The sequence below is a fragment of the Ictalurus furcatus genome, chromosome 15 (assembly GCF_023375685.1).
Source record: "Ictalurus furcatus strain D&B chromosome 15, Billie_1.0, whole genome shotgun sequence".
Lineage (NCBI taxonomy): Eukaryota > Metazoa > Chordata > Actinopteri > Siluriformes > Ictaluridae > Ictalurus > Ictalurus furcatus.
Window position 1 is genome coordinate 17,492,777 of NC_071269.1, and position 20,519 is coordinate 17,513,295.

The following is a 20,519-nucleotide window of genomic DNA, read 5'->3' on the forward strand; positions in this document are numbered from 1 at the left end:
CTTGCTTCTTCATCAACAGAGCTGCCAGGATTAGAGATTATGGATGCAACACAAAGATCAAAAGAGCAAGTCTAGATTTATGGGACCAGATCATCAGCATCATCATCATCATACAGCTACATCAGTGGTACAGAACCTTAGATGCTCCTTTAATGGGATGAAATTCACGTTTTTCTGAGAAGCTACGACAGTCACTAAAAATGAATTGTCTATGTATTTTAGATATTTAAAGTCGATGACAATCTTGATAAAATCTCTGGTATGTAGCTATAAATGGTCTGATCTATATGCGTCCTTTCATGTGTTACAATAATGCAAAAAAAACCCCCAAAAATACATAACTAACTTTCCATTTGTTTCTGGAACAGTTCTTAAACAATTCTGCATTGCCAACCCGGATGTACTTGTGACCGAATGCTAAACAGATGAAGCAGCCTCGTAAAACATTTCTCCTTCGGATATTTTCTACCATATATAGTTCTAAAATCTACAGGCTTTCCTGAATTGAAATATGTTTCTCTTTTGCACACAACTTAATCACAAGTGAAGTTCTAGTGGTTTCAATCTGGGTACACGCAAAAGTCAAAATGGAGAATGTGTTTCAAGAATCCAGGCTGCAGAAACATCAGGAACATTTTCAGAACCGGGATCCGATTGCAAACGGAATTGATTAGGCTTCTGTTCATTTCAATATGGCATGTAGGTATACATTGACTTGTACAAAACAAGACTGTGTAAGGAAATCACACACCTATGAAAGTTGTAGACCAGGGGTTCGCAACAATTTGGAAATGCCAATCAGCCTACAACATTGCACTGCATTTGCAACGCATGTCTTTGGACTGATGGAGGAAACCGGAGTACCTAGAGGAAACCCCCGAAGCACTGTAAGCTCCCCGCACACAGGCTGGAAGTGTGAGACCAACATGCTAACCACTAAGCCCCTCCGCAGAAAGAATATACGAAATGAAGAACTGGCAATAGTTCAGCGACTCTAGTTTTGCAACAGATACTTTGTTGTGGCTTGTTGCAGCAAATCCCATGGATTTATGCTAATTATTTAGCTAAAGGCAGCTCATCAGAGCAGAGACTAGCTACGGGGCTAGAGAGATTAGTTCTTGTTTTCACAGACGTTCATAGATTTTTTATTTGAGTTACCCCATCTGGTTTGATTAGCAAACTGACGACATAGCTATTTATAAAAATAAATAAATAAATAAAAAAGAATTAAAAAAAGGCAAAGACTAAACCCGAATGGACAGAGTAGCATGCATTTATTCTCACCATGTCAAATTCAATGTATCTCATTTGCGTGTGCTAGTTAAAGGTGGTAACTCGAGAAACTGTGTCATTTCAAATTGTCTTATTTATTTCCATAAAGTAATCAATAATGTTTAAGCATTAAAAAGGTAATGCCTATCACCATTCAGTCAGTCCCTCTAAGATTTTGTGATCGCAGAAATTGACACAAAATCAAGGAAACTCAGCAATATTTGCAGGAGCCTGCAATTTCTCAAAATTACAGCAGATTTTCCACAGATTTGGGCCAAGACTGATGAAAAAAATAATCATCATAACGCGCATTCAGCTGAATCCCCCTTTGAATGACGTGCGTCGAACACGATTACAGCTAAAAAGTCTCCTTTATCAACAAACATCACTGCGAAAGACGTGCAAAAATATTGTGAGATTACAATTTCGCCAATTCAAGGAGTTTGTCACCAAAAAAAAAAGCACAAATGTCTCGGCAAATTGCATTGCAATTTTTTTGGGGAAAAAAAAAAAGGGGCAGCAAAATCAATTTTATAATTATAATCAACACTATATATATATATATATATATATATATATATATATATATATATATATATATATATATATATATATATACACACCCACACACATATATACACACACACACACACACACACACACACACACACATACGTATATTTTTTTTAAACTGCAAAATCCTGTATAAGCTGAGTCAGTCATGGTTTTTTTTTTTTTTATAGGGACATTTGTGAGCAAGAAATTTTATTTAACGGGACCAAGATTTAGAAAAAAATCTAACCGTATTTACATTTGTTTGGTAGACTGGCTCTTTACCCAACATGGGTGGAAATGTAAATATAATATTTTCACATTGTTTTACTGATGTATATTTATGGTTTCTTAAAAGTGAGTACTCAATTTTGCAGCAATTTTTTAAAAACTGCATATCCCTGCCATATAAAATATGCTGTACACGTGTAAAAACCCAATGTTCAAAACCATGATTACTTTTTGCTCATTTTCTGACTCAACTGTAGACAAATACTCACAAAAAGAGATGCAATGTCATTTTATAAACACATTTCGCAATATATTGTTAAGTCAATATACAATACACCGGTGACTGAGGACGAATATAAAAACGATCATAACAATGTTCATACTGAGAGTCAAATTCTCAAACTGAACAACGAGGTTTACAAACATATCCTGTATTTGGCTGTGAAATAGTGAAACTTGACTCCTAAGCGTTGCCATCTGAACTGTGCATAGAGCCAGATTTACAAATCAATTAAGCAGCTTTCATTTTCATCACAGGATGTGTGCTTGCGTCATGACAAACTGCTTGCCAAGTCACAGAGGCCTTCAGTCTTGGTCTGAAAGCTCGAGGTCTACGACCATATCCTCTTCTCCGTCTGCCAGCTCCTGCAGTGCCACGCTCGACACCTGCTTGGGTGCTTTACTTTTAGAGCCAGAAGCCTTCTCCTCAGCCTCCTCACTGCCATCTGTGAAGCAAATCAAGACCAGCTCAGAAATGCTGAAGGACACGGACGGCTCGATCTGAGTTTTCCATCAATGTTCACTAATAATACATCCTAGCGGCATGCAAGTGACTCAGTCACTCAGCTGTGACTTTTCTGTAATGTACGTGCAAGGTGTTATACCAAAAACGTCAACTTTTTAAAAGAAAAATTATTCCCATCACATACAAATGTGACGAGTGAGCTCCGGGCTGCTGCAGCGAATCTTTAAGGTGCAGCTGCTTTAAACTCTGGCAGAAATGAAAGGCGTCTCACGCTAATACAGCATGAAAGTTCCAGGAGAAGCCTCGAGCCTGAACGCGGAGACGTTCCAGATTGAGCTGCACTTTACTGTGGAGGACTGCGTGTTCCCCTTGACAGGGCTGCACACCTCAAAACAAACGTGTTTCCACTTAAAACAGTAGCATCTGAATTTCTGCATCCCCCACAAGCGAAGGTTACACCTACAGAACACCTACAGAAAAAGATCATCGGAAACGACTGTACTGTATATCGTAAACAGCATGGAAACACTGACCTGAATCTTCCTCTGCGTCGGAGGCGGCATCGTCGTCGTCATCACCGCTCATGTCTGACAGATCTTCAAGGCCTTCATCATCATCAGAGTCACCGTCTGTAGGAAAATAATCAGATTTAAAGTTTAAAAATAGAAGCGAAAAATTAAACAGGTCATTAAGACAAACATGACACTGCTGTTCGCTCAGCCAATACCACACACATACAAGACTAAGAAATAAGCCTTGAGTGGCAAATTTGTTGTTAACCCTGTATGTGTGAGTGAGAGAGAGAGAATATTTCTGGGCTTTGAAGTGGGATTTGATTAGCTGCTGCCTGGGAGGTGAGCATGGCGCAGACGCTGCCTCCTCCTTAATTACCCAACAGCACCCAGGAGCCAGAGTCAGGCGAGGCGAGACGAGACGTGGTAAAGGGAGCCAATCTGCAGAGAAGAGCGAAGCACGGCAGAGCACCACGTGTGCATCGCTGACGAGCAGAGACATGCATCTTAATAGCGCTGTGTATAGGCTGTGCGATGTGCGCGTGGGCCGCAGGAGTTCAATAAAAGTTTAGGAGCAAAACAAGTTCAGGGTATTCGTTCGCACAAGAAAGTTACAAAGCCATGAGACAACCATTCGATTTCTATGTGGGTTTCTGGCAAGCGATGATCAAATAAATTAAATTGTACCTTTCTGCAATTTTATACTAATTAGTAACAATTTAGTAAAGCGACAAACCCCAATAATTCTTTCTTGTTTTTGTGACCAATCCAAAGGCACCGCCCTATGTAAGTTTAAGTGCTTCATCTCCATTATACCACGATGCTGTCGAAGTCTCAATTCTGATTGGCTATTCCGATTCATTTTCTATAACAGCAGCTCTGACAGTAGTGGCAGCTGCAAAGCAAATCACAGGCTTAAATTAACTAATTATTTATTGTTTCTATACTAACAGCTGAAATGCCAACAATGCCATGGAAACTGGGACAGGTACTGTATGTCAAATGCTCAATATTTTTTCACAAAAATGTGTCCCAATCGATATGGTGAATCTTTTTGTGACGACAGACTTAAGTATTTTCTGAAAGAGTCTCCATGCGAGTGCATTTCATATCATAAGCAATATCATACATGTATATTATTTCAGATATTTTAAAAAGTTATTTGCCCACAATAACATCTTCCTGGCACTGATATTCAGCTTTATTCTTCACATCTCAAAAAGATTCCTATTCACCATTAAGGATACGGACAAAAATATTACACGGATATTATCATTATATTGCTATATGATTGCAATATGTTTTGCGATATATTAAAAACCACTATTTGTGCTCACTATATGGGCTATAAAAATGGTGTTGGAAATGTATGTGTAGCCTAATATCACTTTAAGACAGATACTTCTTAAAATATATCTATGAGATACAAAATATGTGAAAAGAGTATGGCATATAGACTTACATTAAGGAACAAAAATAGAATGTGGGTCATTAAAAATTTTTTACCGTCAAGAAAATTTCAGAACATTCATGTCCCGTTTATTCTATGAACGCTAATGGAAATACTTTTTCTTATTCATGTTTTAAAAGCAGCAATAATCATAATGTCCAAAATCACAAATCAAGGTTCATCCCATCATGGCACTCAGAATCGAAATTGATTAGAAAACCCACGTGCATAAGAAAAACATGAAGTGACATCAGCAACATGTCACTTGCTTGTAAGAAGGCAAGGCAACAGCAGGACACTTGATGCATGTCCGAAGAACGACGGGACAGATAATCAGCATTGTCTTCCACCAGAGCAGTCTTAAGATCAGCGATTAGAGCAGTTTAAGATTATTACTTGTCGCACTGTATGAGATGGTCACAATAAAATCTTGGCCAAATTTTAAAGAGTGCGATAGCGTTTTATCTGATGTCAGACTGTCAGATAACACGATGAAGATGCTTGAACCATGGCTCTGCGATTAAAGAAAATATTCCATAGGTCATCAATCAGTGCGATTTGGGCTTGTGTAGAAAAAGGAATTGCATAAATAGAAAGCCAAGCATCAAGCACCAAAACAGCAGGCACACTCAGATTGAAAAAAAATATATATATATATATTTCTGACACTTCCGGAGCTTCCAGAGAGATCCCTACTAAAGTGCTCCTGATCCCAAAGTAAAAATAAATGCGGAAGCACTTGCTCTTGGGACTTTGTGGCGTTGTTTCTATTTTGTAAGGAAAACAAGAAAAAGAGAAATCTGAGGAAAAAAAGTTGAGGGAAAGTTGATTTGGGAGACTCTGACAGTGAGGATGGTCCGTTCTGCAAGGAGAACTGGAGGAACAGTGCAAAAATGAGCTATTTTTTAAATACTCTATACTGCCAGAAATCATTGTGTTTCTGTCGTGTTTGTTTTTATTTATCCTAACAACCAATTGGGTACGTTATGCTCCAGACAAGCCCCAAAATGATTCATGATGTAGGAAATTGGGGCTAAAACTGTGTAGTGTGCACTAAGCTTAATAGAGACAGAAGGACAGAACAAGATTAAACGAAATATCGACTCAAGACCTACTGGAGTGTGAATATGTAACTGATAAAATGTAAGTGGTCTTCATATAACCCAGCATTCCCCTGTTATATGAGCAACTTGATGCAACTAAACAAACCGGGGGGGAGAGAATTAAGGCGCTCATATTACAACCTCCTACGCAGTCTGCCTCAGAATGACCTTAAATATCGAGGCTGTATATGAAGGAGTGCTTAAATAGCTGCTCTGCGTATCTGCTGTACTGAGGACTCGAACTGGTGTCCTGCTTAGCTCTTCCCTCTTCTAGCCATCATGTTGGCACCCGGCGGAGGCATGGCCAGTGGTGCCAGTCGCTCACTCCAGGAGTCCCCACACACTTTAATTGCTGTCAGGAGCCCCACTGCAAGATTATCCTCACACAGCCTGGCTCTTGCCTTTCCATTTCCCCCCACCACAAAGGCGTTAACACACTGATAAGTGGTGCCTAGCCTGACATGATCCCAATCAAACGTAACTGCTTAAGCTGTGAATAAAAAAAATAAAAAAATAAAAATAAAAAAAAGACATTTAACGCTACCATATAAATGTTTAAGCCCGATATAATAGATTGAAAAAAATGAGTGCTACTTCCTGGTCTAAGGGGTGAGGGTATGGGGCCAGTTAAATCTCGTGTGGAGGCAGTTAACTGTTTTGAATTACAAACCCCCACTGGGATCCAAGCCTGCAAAAAGAAAATCGCTTCCTGCGAAACCGTACGAGAGGCGAGAGAGAGAGAGAGAGAGAGAGAGAAGCACACTGAGACAGTTGTCCAGGCGTTGTGAAGACTCTGCACAATGAATAGCAGATGTTCGTTGTGAAGAAATCTCGATTCAAACTGCCTCCCACCTTTACGGGACTTTTTACGCGGCTGTCGGACCGTAAGCTGCAGAATTTGGCAAGGACGGTGTTTGGCCGACACATGACCCAGCACGGAACTCTGGATTTGGTGGGGTTAAAGGGAGGAGGAGAGGAGAGGAAAGGGCAGACAGCTGGACTGCTCTACAGACTACACACACACACACACACACACACACATTACACACAGACCGCTGGAGAGGAAGGATGTACTAAAAAGATGGAAAATCTTCCTCACGTCTGCAGTTTGAGATTAGTAGAACTCCTCTTTTCTGCCTTTATGTCAGCCAGCGAGAAAAGAATTCTTAGAGATCAACGGCAGTTGTGAGATAAATGCATCAAGCTCAAAGTTTTAAAACTTTTACATCTGAAATTATTAAATATATACCTCTCCACGTCTTACGGTATTAGTCAATAGTAGACAAATTGCGAAGTATTTATAAAAAATTTTTTTTTTTTAAATTTAATAAATAAAAAGGGAAAATAAATGTATTCTACAGTCGCTTCAGAAAGTATTTAGATCTTCACTTTGACCATCTTAGACAGGTTAAACTGTAAAAAGAATTAGATCCCTTTATTCCTCCATCAATCTGCAAAAAATCCACCAGAGTGAAATGCTTATATTGTGTTTTTTTCCTTCCTGACTTGGAAATGTATTAAATATAACATCTGAATGACCACATTTACAAAAGCATTCAGACCCATTATTCAGTACTTTGTTGATGCACACTGAGCTTGATGCTACAAGCTGGACACACGTGGATTTGACCATCTCCTATTTCACGCTGCAGACCTTCAAGTTCAGGCTGGATGGGGAACATCACAGTACCACTATTTCAGGTCTCTACAGAGATTTATGGCTAGACCACTCAAAGACATTCACAGACTTGTCCTAAAGCCACTCCTGTCCTGTCTTGCCTGTGCATTTTGGGTTATTGTCATGCTAGAAGCTGAACCTTTGCTCCAGGCTGAGGTTCTGACTGCCCTTGAGCAGGTTTTCCCTCAAGGATATCTCTGCACTTTGATCCTTTCTGATCCTTTCTCCTGATCCTGACAAGTCTCTCAGTCCCTGCTGCTGAAAAACATCAGGTGATGAGCGATGCCTGATTTCCTCCAGATGCAGCACTTGGCATTCAGAGCTCAATCTCGGTTTTACCATCTGACCATAGAATCATGGCCCAATTCCCCTTTAGGTGCATTTTGGCAAACTCCAAGTAAACTAACGTGTGCTTTTTACCGAAGCGTCTGTCTGCCCCGCCTCCATAAAGGCCAGATGGGGGAGTGCTGAGAGATCTGCCAGGTTCACTCATTTCTACACAAGAACTTTATGTTCTTGGTCATCATCCTGAATAAAGCCCTTTTATCCTGTTCAGTTTGGCTGGGTGATCAGACCCAAGAAGTGTTTCAGTGGCTCAGACTTGCTTCCAGCCATTTCGAAGGCACGTTTATAAAGTCAAAACTGGTGTTTCACGGTCATAAAATGACTGACACTTTTGTAAACTAGAACATGTATTGCAATTTAACAATGGACAAACTAAGCAACGAACTTTCCCCATATTGCCACCAGTTTCATTTTTGGAGCTGCTGTTCACTTAGATTTATAGATGCAAATTTACAGAAACAAAGACACAAGCTATAGTCTATTAGCTGAGCTAGTACTTAAACAAGTAGAACTTTGCGCCAACGGCACTGATGTGGATGCCTCCATCGCCAACAAGTCTAGTCCTTCTTGTTACTAATTTCTATGCCTGAAATACCCTTAAAATATACATCAAACAGGAAGGAAGCTATAGAAGAAAAACTACTTCAGACATCTGACCTTGACTCTGTTTGGATCAATTCCAAAGTCTAATCTAAGGGGGCTTTCACACTGGCAGTTTAGTCTGAAACGGCGCACGGTTTGCCTGAAAAATTGCGAATGTGAAAGCGCACCTGCCTGTAGGAGGTGGTCTGAGTTCGGTTGCACTGGGATCTATGCTGGGATTCCTGTGAATGTGAACGCAACTCGTACTCAGGTCCACAGTTGCTCAGCAAGTAAAGTAACCTGTGCATGTGTTTTGGCTGATGACATCATCATTAGTTTCCATAACACACGTGTACCATGACTGGCAGGGGATTTTGTGGGACACAGATGAGGTTCAATGCTGTGTATAATAGCACCAAAATAATAATAATAATAAAAAAACCAATTTTGTCCTCTGTGCATGTTTGTGATGACGTAAGACGAACGCAAATGCACGAGAGAATCAGGCGAGTCTGAATCCAAACCAGCGCTGCGGGGGGCGCTGGGGGAACAATTGCACTTGGATTTGGAATGCAGAAAATGTGCCCAGTGTGAAAATCACCCAAGTTCACCTGCTGGTTACAGTGAGAATTCCATATAAATCCTACAAACATTCAACCTCTCACTTCAAGAACCTCGAACAGCTGCACGGACAACCCGAAAACAACGCCTCCACCACCAAAAACCTACATTAAAAAGCGTACTACTACTATATAATAATGATTCTTACTTGAATTTGACCTACATTTTTATTTCCTTTACATATGAAAAAAAAAAAAAGTTTGAAGGGCCCTTTTTTAGGTAAATGATTTTCATCACAACCTTACAAACAGCTGGCTTAAGAATGAACTGCAGTCTTCGACAGCATGGCTTGTTCTTTGCTTTGACATGCACCGTCAGCTGTGGGACATTACACAGACAAACGTGCTCATCCAACTCATGTCCAATTAACAGAATTGACCACAGATGAACTTTAATCAAATTCAAACTTCTCAAGAATGATTACTGGAAATAGGAAACATCAGCGCTCTATTTTGAGTGCCAGCGCAAAGGGTCTGAATAATTATGGAAATGACATTATGGAAAATATTATTTTAAAAAACCCTTGGTAAATCCTGTTTATGCTTATTCATTAGAATATTTTAAAAATTTTTTAGCAGACTGAGAAGGGAAAAAATGTATTTAATCCATTTTACAGTATGGTTGTAATGCAACAAAGTGAGGGGAAAAAATTAAGGGGTTTGAATACTTTCTATATGGACCCCCCTTCTCTCTCTCACTCTCCCTCACTCCATGACCTACCAACTGCTAACCTTCTCATTCTATACCCCAGAAAATTGCAAGCTCCATCAGCTCGCATTCCCAATTTTCTCTGAATTGTATTGTTAACCGTATTATAAAAGTTGATGCAGTCCTGGTGCAGAGAATAGATCCAAATCGCCACCACACTACTTAGGTCTAGAGCCACACCTGACCCAGGGTCCTCTCGTGACTGACACAGTAAAAGACACAGGAACAGAGCAAGGCTGAAAATGTGAAACTTGCCGTATATGTACAGCAGAGTGAGTTAAGACTCGCCCTAACACCTGTGGAAATCAATTCATGCGATTGTCTCAAGTCTATCACCAGTGTGTGCATCAGCGCCTGAAACTTGTGTGTGAAAGTGCAGTGTCCTTGAACAAAGCCCTTAACCCCCAGCTACTCTGCCATCTCTCCCCTAGGAGAAGTAGGAGTGTGTTAACTGGCTGCGCTGATCTGATGTAGAAAAAAAAAAAAAAACATGATGAAATTGAAAAATATTACCTTTACGCTTTTGCATGAGTTCACCACTGTCTGAATCGCTGTCTGACTCGAAGAGACCCTTGAACTCCTTCTTGTCTTCATTTTTCTCTTGAATCCTTCTCCGCTTGATTTCAGGGAGGTTCAAGTCTTCCATCTACAGAAAAAAAAATGGTTTAAAATGACATATTTAGTGAAGCTTGTAGAAAACTTTAGAACTGGTAACATTAAAAGCACAATTAGGCAGCACTTATGTCATGGATTCTTTTTTCCCCCAAGATTAAGTTTAATGCTTGATCAAAATAATTGCATCTGGATTGGAATAGTTCTTCCAATAACAGCTTTTTCTTTCCACATTTGACGTCTAGACCTTAATATATCTTAAAGGAAACAATGTCTTGTGCAATTTCAGATGCCGATAATCACTAGTCATCTTTCTAGTTTGCACCCCCCCAATACCCATCAAATGACTTGTTATCCAACTAACACTGACAATTGGTATAAGTTATAGCGATTCTCAAATACTTCCACCAGGTTCAATAAATAAGGAATAAAACACAACTTGCATGTCATTATAGGAAAAATAATCAATGATAGGGTGGTGTGAAGTTCAACTGTTTTCCAATAAGAGCACATTTCCGAAATGTGTTATTCCATTTACCCCATGGCAATTTGCCAATGATTATTTTTGGTTTATTAATGAATATGTTCATATACAGAATGAGCTGTTACTACACAAATTATAACATACAAGAACAAGTGCACTAATATAAACCTATGCTTTATCAATCAAATTCAAGAATAGATACAACAGCACTACGGTATAAAGTTTTTCCTTTAAATGTATCCCTTTAAGGAACTAATACTGATCCAGTTATTAAAAAAAAAAAAAAAAAGATGAAATCTGAGAGTGCTCATCTGTGTCTATGTGTGTGTGTAGCTTTTCAGAAGTGCTATGATGGAGGTGGCGGCAGGCAGCTCCAGTGGCATGAGGAGGAGAGGGAGGGGGGAGTAATCAGATCCGGGTGTGGGGGCTCTGGATCAAAGCCTGGGCCGCAGCCCTGAGCACTCTAATACTCTTCCTGCATCCCTCGCTCTCCCCATCCGAGCCTCCTCCGCCAATCTGCCGCTTCCCGACGCCAACACTCCGCCTGGTGTCATCTCCATTATCGCCTTATGGACACGCTCCAAGTCCAGCACACACTCTCTCTCTCTCACACACACACACACACACACACACACACACACACACACAGGCAGGAGGTGGTGTGTGTTACATTAAACTGCTGCTATACTTGGAAGGTAAGGTTACTGTATCTGTGTTTCCTGTGGGACTTGAATCTTTCTCTTCATCTGACATATAAATAAATTTAAGAACAGCTGATATTGTGCCTTTTTCCACACATGACGGAGTTAGACCAACAGCAGACCTGCCAGAAGCCATGATGCTTTAAACTGGTGCGTGATCATACAGTATCTAGTACTTATGCTACGGGTTTAGTAACACTTACTCTCTCTTTGCCCGAGATCTCTAGTTGAATCTCCTTATCTCGTAATTTCCTCCACTGGCTGTAGTACCTGGTGAGAGGAGTTCCTTCTTCTGCGATCTGCTTCTCCCATGCCACCTGCCACATAAAATACACATACAGTGCTGTGAAAAAGAATTTGCCCCCTTCTGATTTAATTACATATTGATGTCACATTGAATCGTTTCATATCTTTAGACAAAGAGGGAAAAAAAACAAAACTGTAGACCAGGAATTGTCAACTGGTAGACCAAGGTCTAGATGTGGAAGTATTTCACCAGATCAAACTGAGCACTCGGTTTGATTTAAAAAAGAAAAACAAACAGACAAAAAACAATACACACACACACACACACACACACACACACACACATATATATATATATATATATATATAAATAAAAATACGAGGTCAGAGACTCAAGTTTTTAAAAACACGAAACAGCTTGGATTCTGCAGCTGAAAGCAGCTCATCAAGCCAGAGACTAGTTACAGAGAGAGGTCAGAAAGGGAAGTTTTCATACTTTCAGAGATTCCCCCCACCCCCCTTTAACCCTTTCTGTTCTGATTAGTGAAGCGAGGACATGACTTGTCCAGCAAAGTGTACAAAGTTGTTATTTTAATACAGGCAATCGGATATAAAGCTATGACAAAGAAAGACCCTGTACATTTACATGCAGATATACAGGTTGCTCACTTAAGTCACGTCAACTTCTTATCCAGCCCTTTGAAAGGAAGGACTTTTTTGTAACCGGATTTTCATATATTTTAGTTCGCCAACTATTTTGTTTAGGACTAAAGTTATCCAGCACCCATATCACCCATGCGAAAAGGTAACGGCCCACTTAAACTTAAATGGTTGTATCAGCAATAATCACATACTGTTATAGAAGACCTGACCTCAGCCCAATCTTCACTGCAGAACTTCTACTTCGATCTCTAACAGGTTTAAGTCAGGATTTGGAAAATACCTCTCCAAAACCCTTTTATTTCCATTTATCCATTCATCCATATGGACTTGCTTTTGTGTTTTGGATCGTCTCGCTTGCAACAGAGAGAGATGACCAGATATTCCCTTACACGTTTGTGTGTGAAATTCCTGCAAGCCTTCCAGGTCCTGAGGCAGCTACCATCAACACCATGTTTTACCCATTTGTATAACGTTCCTACTGTGAAATTCAATTTGCTTTTTTGCCAGACCCACGTCATCCAAAACGTCCACTTGTGACTCATCTGTCATTTGAATGTTATTTTAAAAGGCTTGGGGAGCATTTGTGAAACAAGCATTGATGTTTTTCTTGGTTACCAATCGTTTCCGCCATACTACTCTCCCATGAACCCCATTTTGGCCCACGCATTTCTTTTAGTATGGTGTCATGAGCGCTGACTTTAGCTGAAGCTATGGGGGCCTGCAGTTCTTTGCCTGTTCTTCTGGGATCTTTTGCGATTTCCTGGATGAATTGTTGCTGGTTCCTCGGGAGAAATTTTGGCAGGCTGACCACTTCTGGGAAGATTCTCTACAGTTCCTAGTGTCCTCTGTTTGGAGATAATGGCCCACTGTGCTTTGTTGGAGTCTCAGAATATTAGAATGCCTTTGTAACCCTGTCCAGAATTTGTATTTTAACCATTGTTTTTGCCAAAATATATTGTGGAATTTACTTTAACTATCTAAGGCACAATTAAGTTTGGTTAGTTGAATAAGCAAGGGGACAATTACTTTTTCCACATGGGTCATATTATGCATACCTTTGTTCCTTAAATTAAAACGTGTCAGGTTCTTTTGGGTAATAATAAATTACCCAATACTGTATCCCCTTTTAGATACAAAAGCAAATCATTTTTCAAAGCACTTAAAAAAAAAATTCCAAAACATACTAGAAAAGCAACTTTCTTTAAATTTAATGCAAATAAAGATGGATATGACCCATGGTTTGGGGGAAAACAGGAGGAAATATAATGCATACCAACACTGGTGTTATCATCTAATTTAAATTCAAACAGATACATTTCAATGTGACTTGACCTTGATTATTCTCAAAGCTATAAAAGAAGACAGTACGATTGAATGGAATAGTGGGGGAAAAAAGTAATAAGGGTGTGGGGTTGTAGAGAGGAGCCAGACCAGAAGATTTCTCTCAGCCTACCTTTAAAGGTCTTTGTGGAAGATATTGATCAGGTCAAATAAGATTTTCTAACCTCCAAATTCAATAGGCCCTAATAGATCCCGGCTTCCGTCATCAGTTATCGAAACTTATTTATTACAATTTGCGGGTGGTTTGTAGGGCAGTGAAAAATGAATAGAACATAATAAAGAGCGCAATATCCTTCTGTATTTAAAAAAACCCCCCAAAAACAACCCACCAAAAGAAGTGTAGAGCCTGAAAAAACAATCTTCTTGAACTGAGTATTAAATTACAAAAAACTACAAAGAAATGGACACCACCATGTCTCAATCAATTATAAAGAACTACAATGACACTTTCGTAAAAAACCATAGCACTGTCCAGAACGCTAGAATAAATAAGACCATGGGAGTTGTTGTCCAGCAGGAGGAGTGGTACAAGCAGGGAGGCGGGTTGGGAAGATGGCCTTAATTAAATTTCAGCTGTTTGCTGGACAGATCACCAGGGCAGCATGCCAGGCAGACGTCCTGTTACAGTGGCGCAGAGAAGGTTGGCTTGCCAGTCCAGCTACTGAAGGACATCGCTCCTGCCGCCCAGAGCCGGCGACAGACGCACCCGGCGCGGTGCCACGCTGTCTGCCAGCACAGAGCTGCCGCACCCCCTCCACTCGCCTCCAGAGTCTTCTACATTACAGTGGGGGAGGGAGAAAGAGAAACACACACACACAGAGAGAGAGAGAGAGAGAGAGAGAGAGAGAGAGAGAGAGAGAGAGAGAGAGAGAGCGCGAGAGACACCCCACCCCATCTCTCCTTCATTTCACTCTTAAACGGTCTTAAATATTTATCAGGCCTGAGAGCAGCTCCAGCCAGGAACAGGGAGGGGGGAAAGTGGGATGGGGCGAGCTCCGGCAGGGTGACAGATGAGAGCGGAGATGAAGATGGATGCGGCGTGGAGCTCGTCCTGGAAAGGAAACGGCTCCTCGATTCTCTCCTCGCACCATCAGCGCTCCGTTGCTCCCTCCCTCTGTCTCGGTCTCTTCCCAAAACCACTCCTGCTGCCATTACCCGGTCAGTGCATATACACAGCACACACGTGACTCTAAATAGAGCAACAATCCGGGCAGCTGCCAGATGAAGTGTTTGATAGCTACTATACTTCCTGTTCACTCCTCCTCACTGAGAGAAATGCTGTTAGTAAGTGTTCCCAACCCATCGCCACCTCCACACTAATATGTGCTACAGATTTAGGCTTATTCTCAGCTGTTGCAATTCCAGTCAGTGGCCACGTGCGAGACCGGATATGGCCGTAGGGCCTGAATGTGCAAACACGAACACAGACATATACACTCGCACAGTCCTCCGGGAGAGCCTGCGGGTGGGTCTGACCAGCTGACACCTGTATATGATGTAGAAGCTCAGTGAGGCTGTTGTGGGTGGGTGGTGTGGATTGGAGCGAGCAGTGGGAACTCCAGCATGTTTTCACTAGTAAAACAGGCCCGTCTCTGTCTCAATCTGGACATATGGAGCACAAGCGTCTGGCCACAAACGTGTTCCGAGCCAACAGAGAAAATGCCTTATAGCGGATGATATTAACACTGCGCAGATAAAAAGCATAGCCGTATTATGACAACATTGATATCGTAGGACTGAGCAATATGGCAAAAATATATACAACGATATTTGAAAGCATTTCTAACAATGTGACTAGGCTTGTGATGTTTCCCCTGCCCACGATTAATCGGATTATACAACAGTGTTTAACGATTTAATCTTTTAAAAGCAACCGCCTAAAAAAAAAAAAAAAAAAAAAAAAAAAGACAGTAAAAGTAGCATTTCCAAGTGGGGCTTGCTACAACCTTAGTCACTGGGGAGGCCTGTATGGTTTTGGTTGCGTTAGGCATGGTGGCAAGGAAGAGTGGTAATCCTATGGGTACCGGAGGAGGTGTGACAGGAAGCAATGCCATAGCAGGTCAACATCTACCTGTGCGATCAATGTCCACCATTTTACAGACACTATTGGTGGACAAGATAACAGCTGTGCAGAGGGGAACTGCTTACTGGCAGTGGCAGCTGGATGGTGGATTTTTACATGCAGCAATGTGCAGTAAACATCAACAGTAACACAACAGTACATTTTTGTTATAATCCTTTACAAACAAAGTTTATAGTTCATTTTATGTTAATGAACTCAAAACAATCGCCATTTATCTAGAGCACGTAAAACGGGGGACGGGACTTCCAGGTGGCGTCGGTTAATATCGGAGAGTTTAAAACACAAATTATTCTAGATTCATATATTGATTGGCTCATCTCCCATTGTATCAGGGATACGACTGCTCTTTTGGTACATTTTAAAGTGATTACTCGTAGCAGTGTACTCTGATGTTAAATTGCAGCACTCTTAAGCTACATGCCTAAAGGATGCCTGGTCTGGTTATATAATTGATACAAATGCGACTGAATAATGTGGTAGAGTGATACTGTATAGAGATGATTAGCTATATCGCACAAGCCTAGCTGTGAAATTTAGTCATGCTGAGGTTTGCTAATAAACAGTGCTGCCACGTTAAAGTTAATTATTACAAGAAATTTAATTAATTAAGCAATTATTTAAAAACAAATTAACCGGCAACTAAACAGTCATCCATTTTCTCTACCTCTTATCCTACATAGGATCGCGGGGAACCTGGAGCCTATCCCAGGGAACTCGGGGCACAAGGTGGGGGCACCCTGGATGGGGTGCCAACCCAACGCAGGGACAATTTAGAGATGTAAATCAGCCTACAGTGTAAGTCTTTGGACCGGGGGAGGAAACCGTAGTATCCGGAGAAAACCCACGAAGCACGGGGAGAACATGCAAACTCCACACACACAGGAAGGAGACTGGAATCAAACCCTTAAACTCGGAGGTACGAGGCAAATGTGTTAACTGCTAAACCACCGTGTCCCCCTCCATAAATACTCATCGTAAAGAAAAGTATCAAGAGATTATTTATCGTGACATTGATGCGTGATCCTCATATCCTCCAGCACTATTATGTAATGAATAAAATAACAAGAAATGTGGTTGTAGGAAAATAATAGGAATGAGACAGAATATCATTGTGTCAAATACTACGATATAAAATACCGGTGAGAAATTTGCTGCTCATATCATGTATTCCAATATTTCCGTTTAATATTCACTATGAGCACTACCTCGACTTACATACGAGTAAGCAGCACCAGAGGTCGTCACATACAGAGCACAAACTTTGCGAGTGGGAACTTAAATGCCTCGAAGCATGCTTACTTATTAGTCCAAAAAGTTAGCTAATCAGAAGGAAGCGTTATGCCACGTGTTGGACGCAAGGCTCACAGGACAAATCCGGCCTGCAGCCTCGATTCAATTGGCCTGAGTGAAGTTAGGAAAAAAAATAAAAAATACTGAAACGGTAATAAAAAAAATAATAATAATAATACAGAAATAGTAAACTACTGCTCAAATATTTCCCCACTATGCAGATTTCACAGCAGATCTGTAGCGTAGCCATTCAAAGGGAAATTACCGGGAAGTACTGTACATACAGTATGTGCACTCCCGTGTCTACTGCGGCTCACTTGACCACAATCTGTAACACGGACTCAAAGTCAATACCTGTGCGCTGTGCTGGGTGTAATTCACACCCATGATTTGGTAGCACACCGTGTGTTGTGCTGCCAGTGGCATAACTGGAAACTAATTTCAGGGGGATGAGGAAATACAGAAAATTTCTCATATCTGCACATTTAAATTGGTAAGTGTGACGCACTTGTGCATTTAAGCTGGATGTCAGTCAACAGTAGAAGGGGTGATGACATGAATTTTCTATTTATTTTAATCATTTAAGGCATAATCTCCTGCCGAGCAATTTTTCCATATTATTAATAAAATAGATATACTAAAAAACAAGTTATTTGTTTCAGTATTGTCTCGTGAAGCCAGTATCGGGATAAGTCTCGTATCGTGGCATGCCTAGAAAATAACCAACCACAAAGTGGTGTGATGCCATCCCAAAGTTCATTCTTTTCCTATAACAGCATATCCTGTTCTATTCTGTGTATACCACAGCAATATTTCCCATAATTACATTTTTTACTTATGAAGGTATGACACACACATACCTTTTTATCAGGTTATAGCTACACTTAATGTCGTGGAACATCCGCAAAATAAGAGAAATGGCAGAAATCACATGTGGCAGAAAAACTTTACCTACGACAACGCGCTGACACTGGAGACTCCTTCCATAAACTTAAACATCTCCATACAGAAAGCATCACCATTATGAGTAGTATCTGCCATACAAGTACCTGGGAATGATATCTGACTATGTATAGAAACGCAACATTTTAGAACGAGTGCATTAAAACAAGCCTGTGATTTGCCTTACAGCCGGCACTACTGACAGAGCTTCTATTACCCAACACCTTCTGACCAATAAGATTCAAGTTCTCAAAACTAATGGGCATTTACACAACAGTGCTGTGGTATAAATACTGGTACAACTACAGCAAAACACCGTTTACATATGATTATCATCAGTATTCTCGGAAAACTTCAATTTTGCCTCCTTTCATTTATTTTTAAAGCGATACATCAGGATACATCATATAAATAGGGATGATATTTTTTGCAACCTCTACCTAAAAAAAAAAGCTAATTTATTTTAAATGTATAGAAATGCAAATCACACACACACAAAATTCAGAGAAAAGCATTAACATCAAATGTGCACATGGTGTCTTTCTCTTCTTGTTTTTTATTTTTCCTTTTCAATTTAAAAAAAAAAAAAAAAAGAAGACAGCTAACCTCAGCGAAGAGCTGGGCGGACGTGGTGAACTTGAAATATCACGTCTGCAGGTGTAAAAGACCAGACCAAACTAACCATTGTGCGTATAAAAAAAAAACAAGAAAAAAAAAAAAACACACACACACACAAAATGTGTCCGTGTATACAGGGTCGAAACTCAGAGGGGTGTGGTACAGTGTACTCGCTGTCTGGAAAGGCAAGAGGTCAGCGTGAATGTTTAATGGCCACAAACTGCTCGACGGCTTGATGAGCAAGCACACACGAGCACACTTACCACAGCAGTGGTGTCAGCTACGCCAAAAGCAGCCCTCTGTCTACGGCTTGTGATGTGACTGCAGTTCTCCTGTACCTTCTCCAGCAACTGGCGGATCTGCTTGCAGTAATTGGCCACTTTGCATTCCTTCAGAAAAGCTTTCAGCTGGATGGAGGGGGGAAAGGGAGCGAGAGGATGGCATGAAGAATCTGCATGTTCAGTTCATGATGTTTTAAGGCATTAGCTAAAACTGGAAAAACTAGAACCAAGTATAAATAAACCGAACGGATAAAATCAACATTATACATGATTTTATATGATCATTATCCCGCTGCGACGGTATGCTGAAAAACAAATCTGATCGTAAGCACAGTCGTGTTCCAACAATAAAACGAAGGGATTAGCTAAAGCCAGCCTTTTGAAATACCTGCATGAATAATTACAGGCCAAAAGAATAAATATTCAGGGCTTGACTTTTAACAGTGCTTTGGAGGTCTGAGCTTTGGCCAAAGAACAGGATGTGGCCTGTGTGTGGTGTGTGTGTCTGTGAATGAGCGAGGAGTGGCCATGCTGCAGAAAGGAGCTGGAGTGCAGCCTGCTGTTAGAGTGTGTGAGGCCTGAAAGTTGCTGGACTTGTGTGTATGTGTGTGTGTGGGTGTGAGAGTAGGACTATAGCCTGTGGTTGGGTGTCCCAGGCATGGCCTTCAGCGCCTCTCAAACAGGATGTGGGCCTAACAGTCGTCATCATGATGAAAAGAACCAAAGGTATGGAGGAGGGAGGAGAAGGGGGAAAAAAAGAAAGAGAGAAAGAAAAGAAAGAATGGCAAGCTAGACAAGCCACAATAGATGCCTGACCACCACTCACTTACTTACTTTCATAGACCTTCACTGGAGAAGTGTCTATAAAATAGATCTCATAGTGAATGACTATACTTCTATGTGTTATTGGAAATGAGAGGACAAAAAAAAAAAAAATACAAAGAAAAGAGAAAGAATATGGTCGTAGTGTACCTGGATGATGGTGGGCAATGCAAGCTCAGGAAAGCCGATCGTGGCTGCTTGGGTGTGGAAATACTCTAGTATGAGGTCATAGAGTTGCTCGATCAGTCCATCCTGGAATAAACACATTCATTACAGACATCAGTTTTAAAACTTTCATACCTAGTCATACTCTAGAAGTATTCATTACCATGATGAATTTATATGCATGCTAACCTGTGAAAACCCTTACACATACAAACACCTATACATTCATGCAATTACCCATTCAGCCAATCATGTGCCAGGAGCACAATGCATAAAATCATATCGATACAGCTCAAGAGCTTTAGTTACTGTTCACATCAAACATCAGAATGGGAAAATGGTTGCTGGTTCCAGACGGGCTGTTCTGAGTATTTCAGATATTTTCTTTTTCAGATTGTTTTGGGATTTTCATGCACAGCAGTCTCTAGAGTTTACACAGAATGGTGCCAAAACACAAAAAACATCCAGCAGT

General features: G+C 40.7%; 1 protein-coding gene across 1 annotated transcript in view; it reads right to left on the minus strand.

Annotated features, from left to right (window-relative positions):
* Positions 1–2,328: 2,328 nt before the first annotated feature.
* Positions 2,329–20,519, minus strand: part of noc2l (NOC2-like nucleolar associated transcriptional repressor) — a 43,269-nt gene continuing 25,078 nt past the window's right edge. The window contains exons 14-19 of the mRNA XM_053642657.1: positions 20,033–20,134; positions 19,043–19,186; positions 11,800–11,913; positions 10,313–10,445; positions 3,334–3,429; positions 2,329–2,780 (exon numbers count right to left, since the gene is read on the minus strand). Coding sequence (XP_053498632.1) covers positions 2,641–2,780; positions 3,334–3,429; positions 10,313–10,445; positions 11,800–11,913; positions 19,043–19,186; positions 20,033–20,134 — 729 coding nt within the window. The 3' untranslated portion in view covers positions 2,329–2,640. The remainder of the gene's footprint in view (positions 2,781–3,333; positions 3,430–10,312; positions 10,446–11,799; positions 11,914–19,042; positions 19,187–20,032; positions 20,135–20,519) is intronic.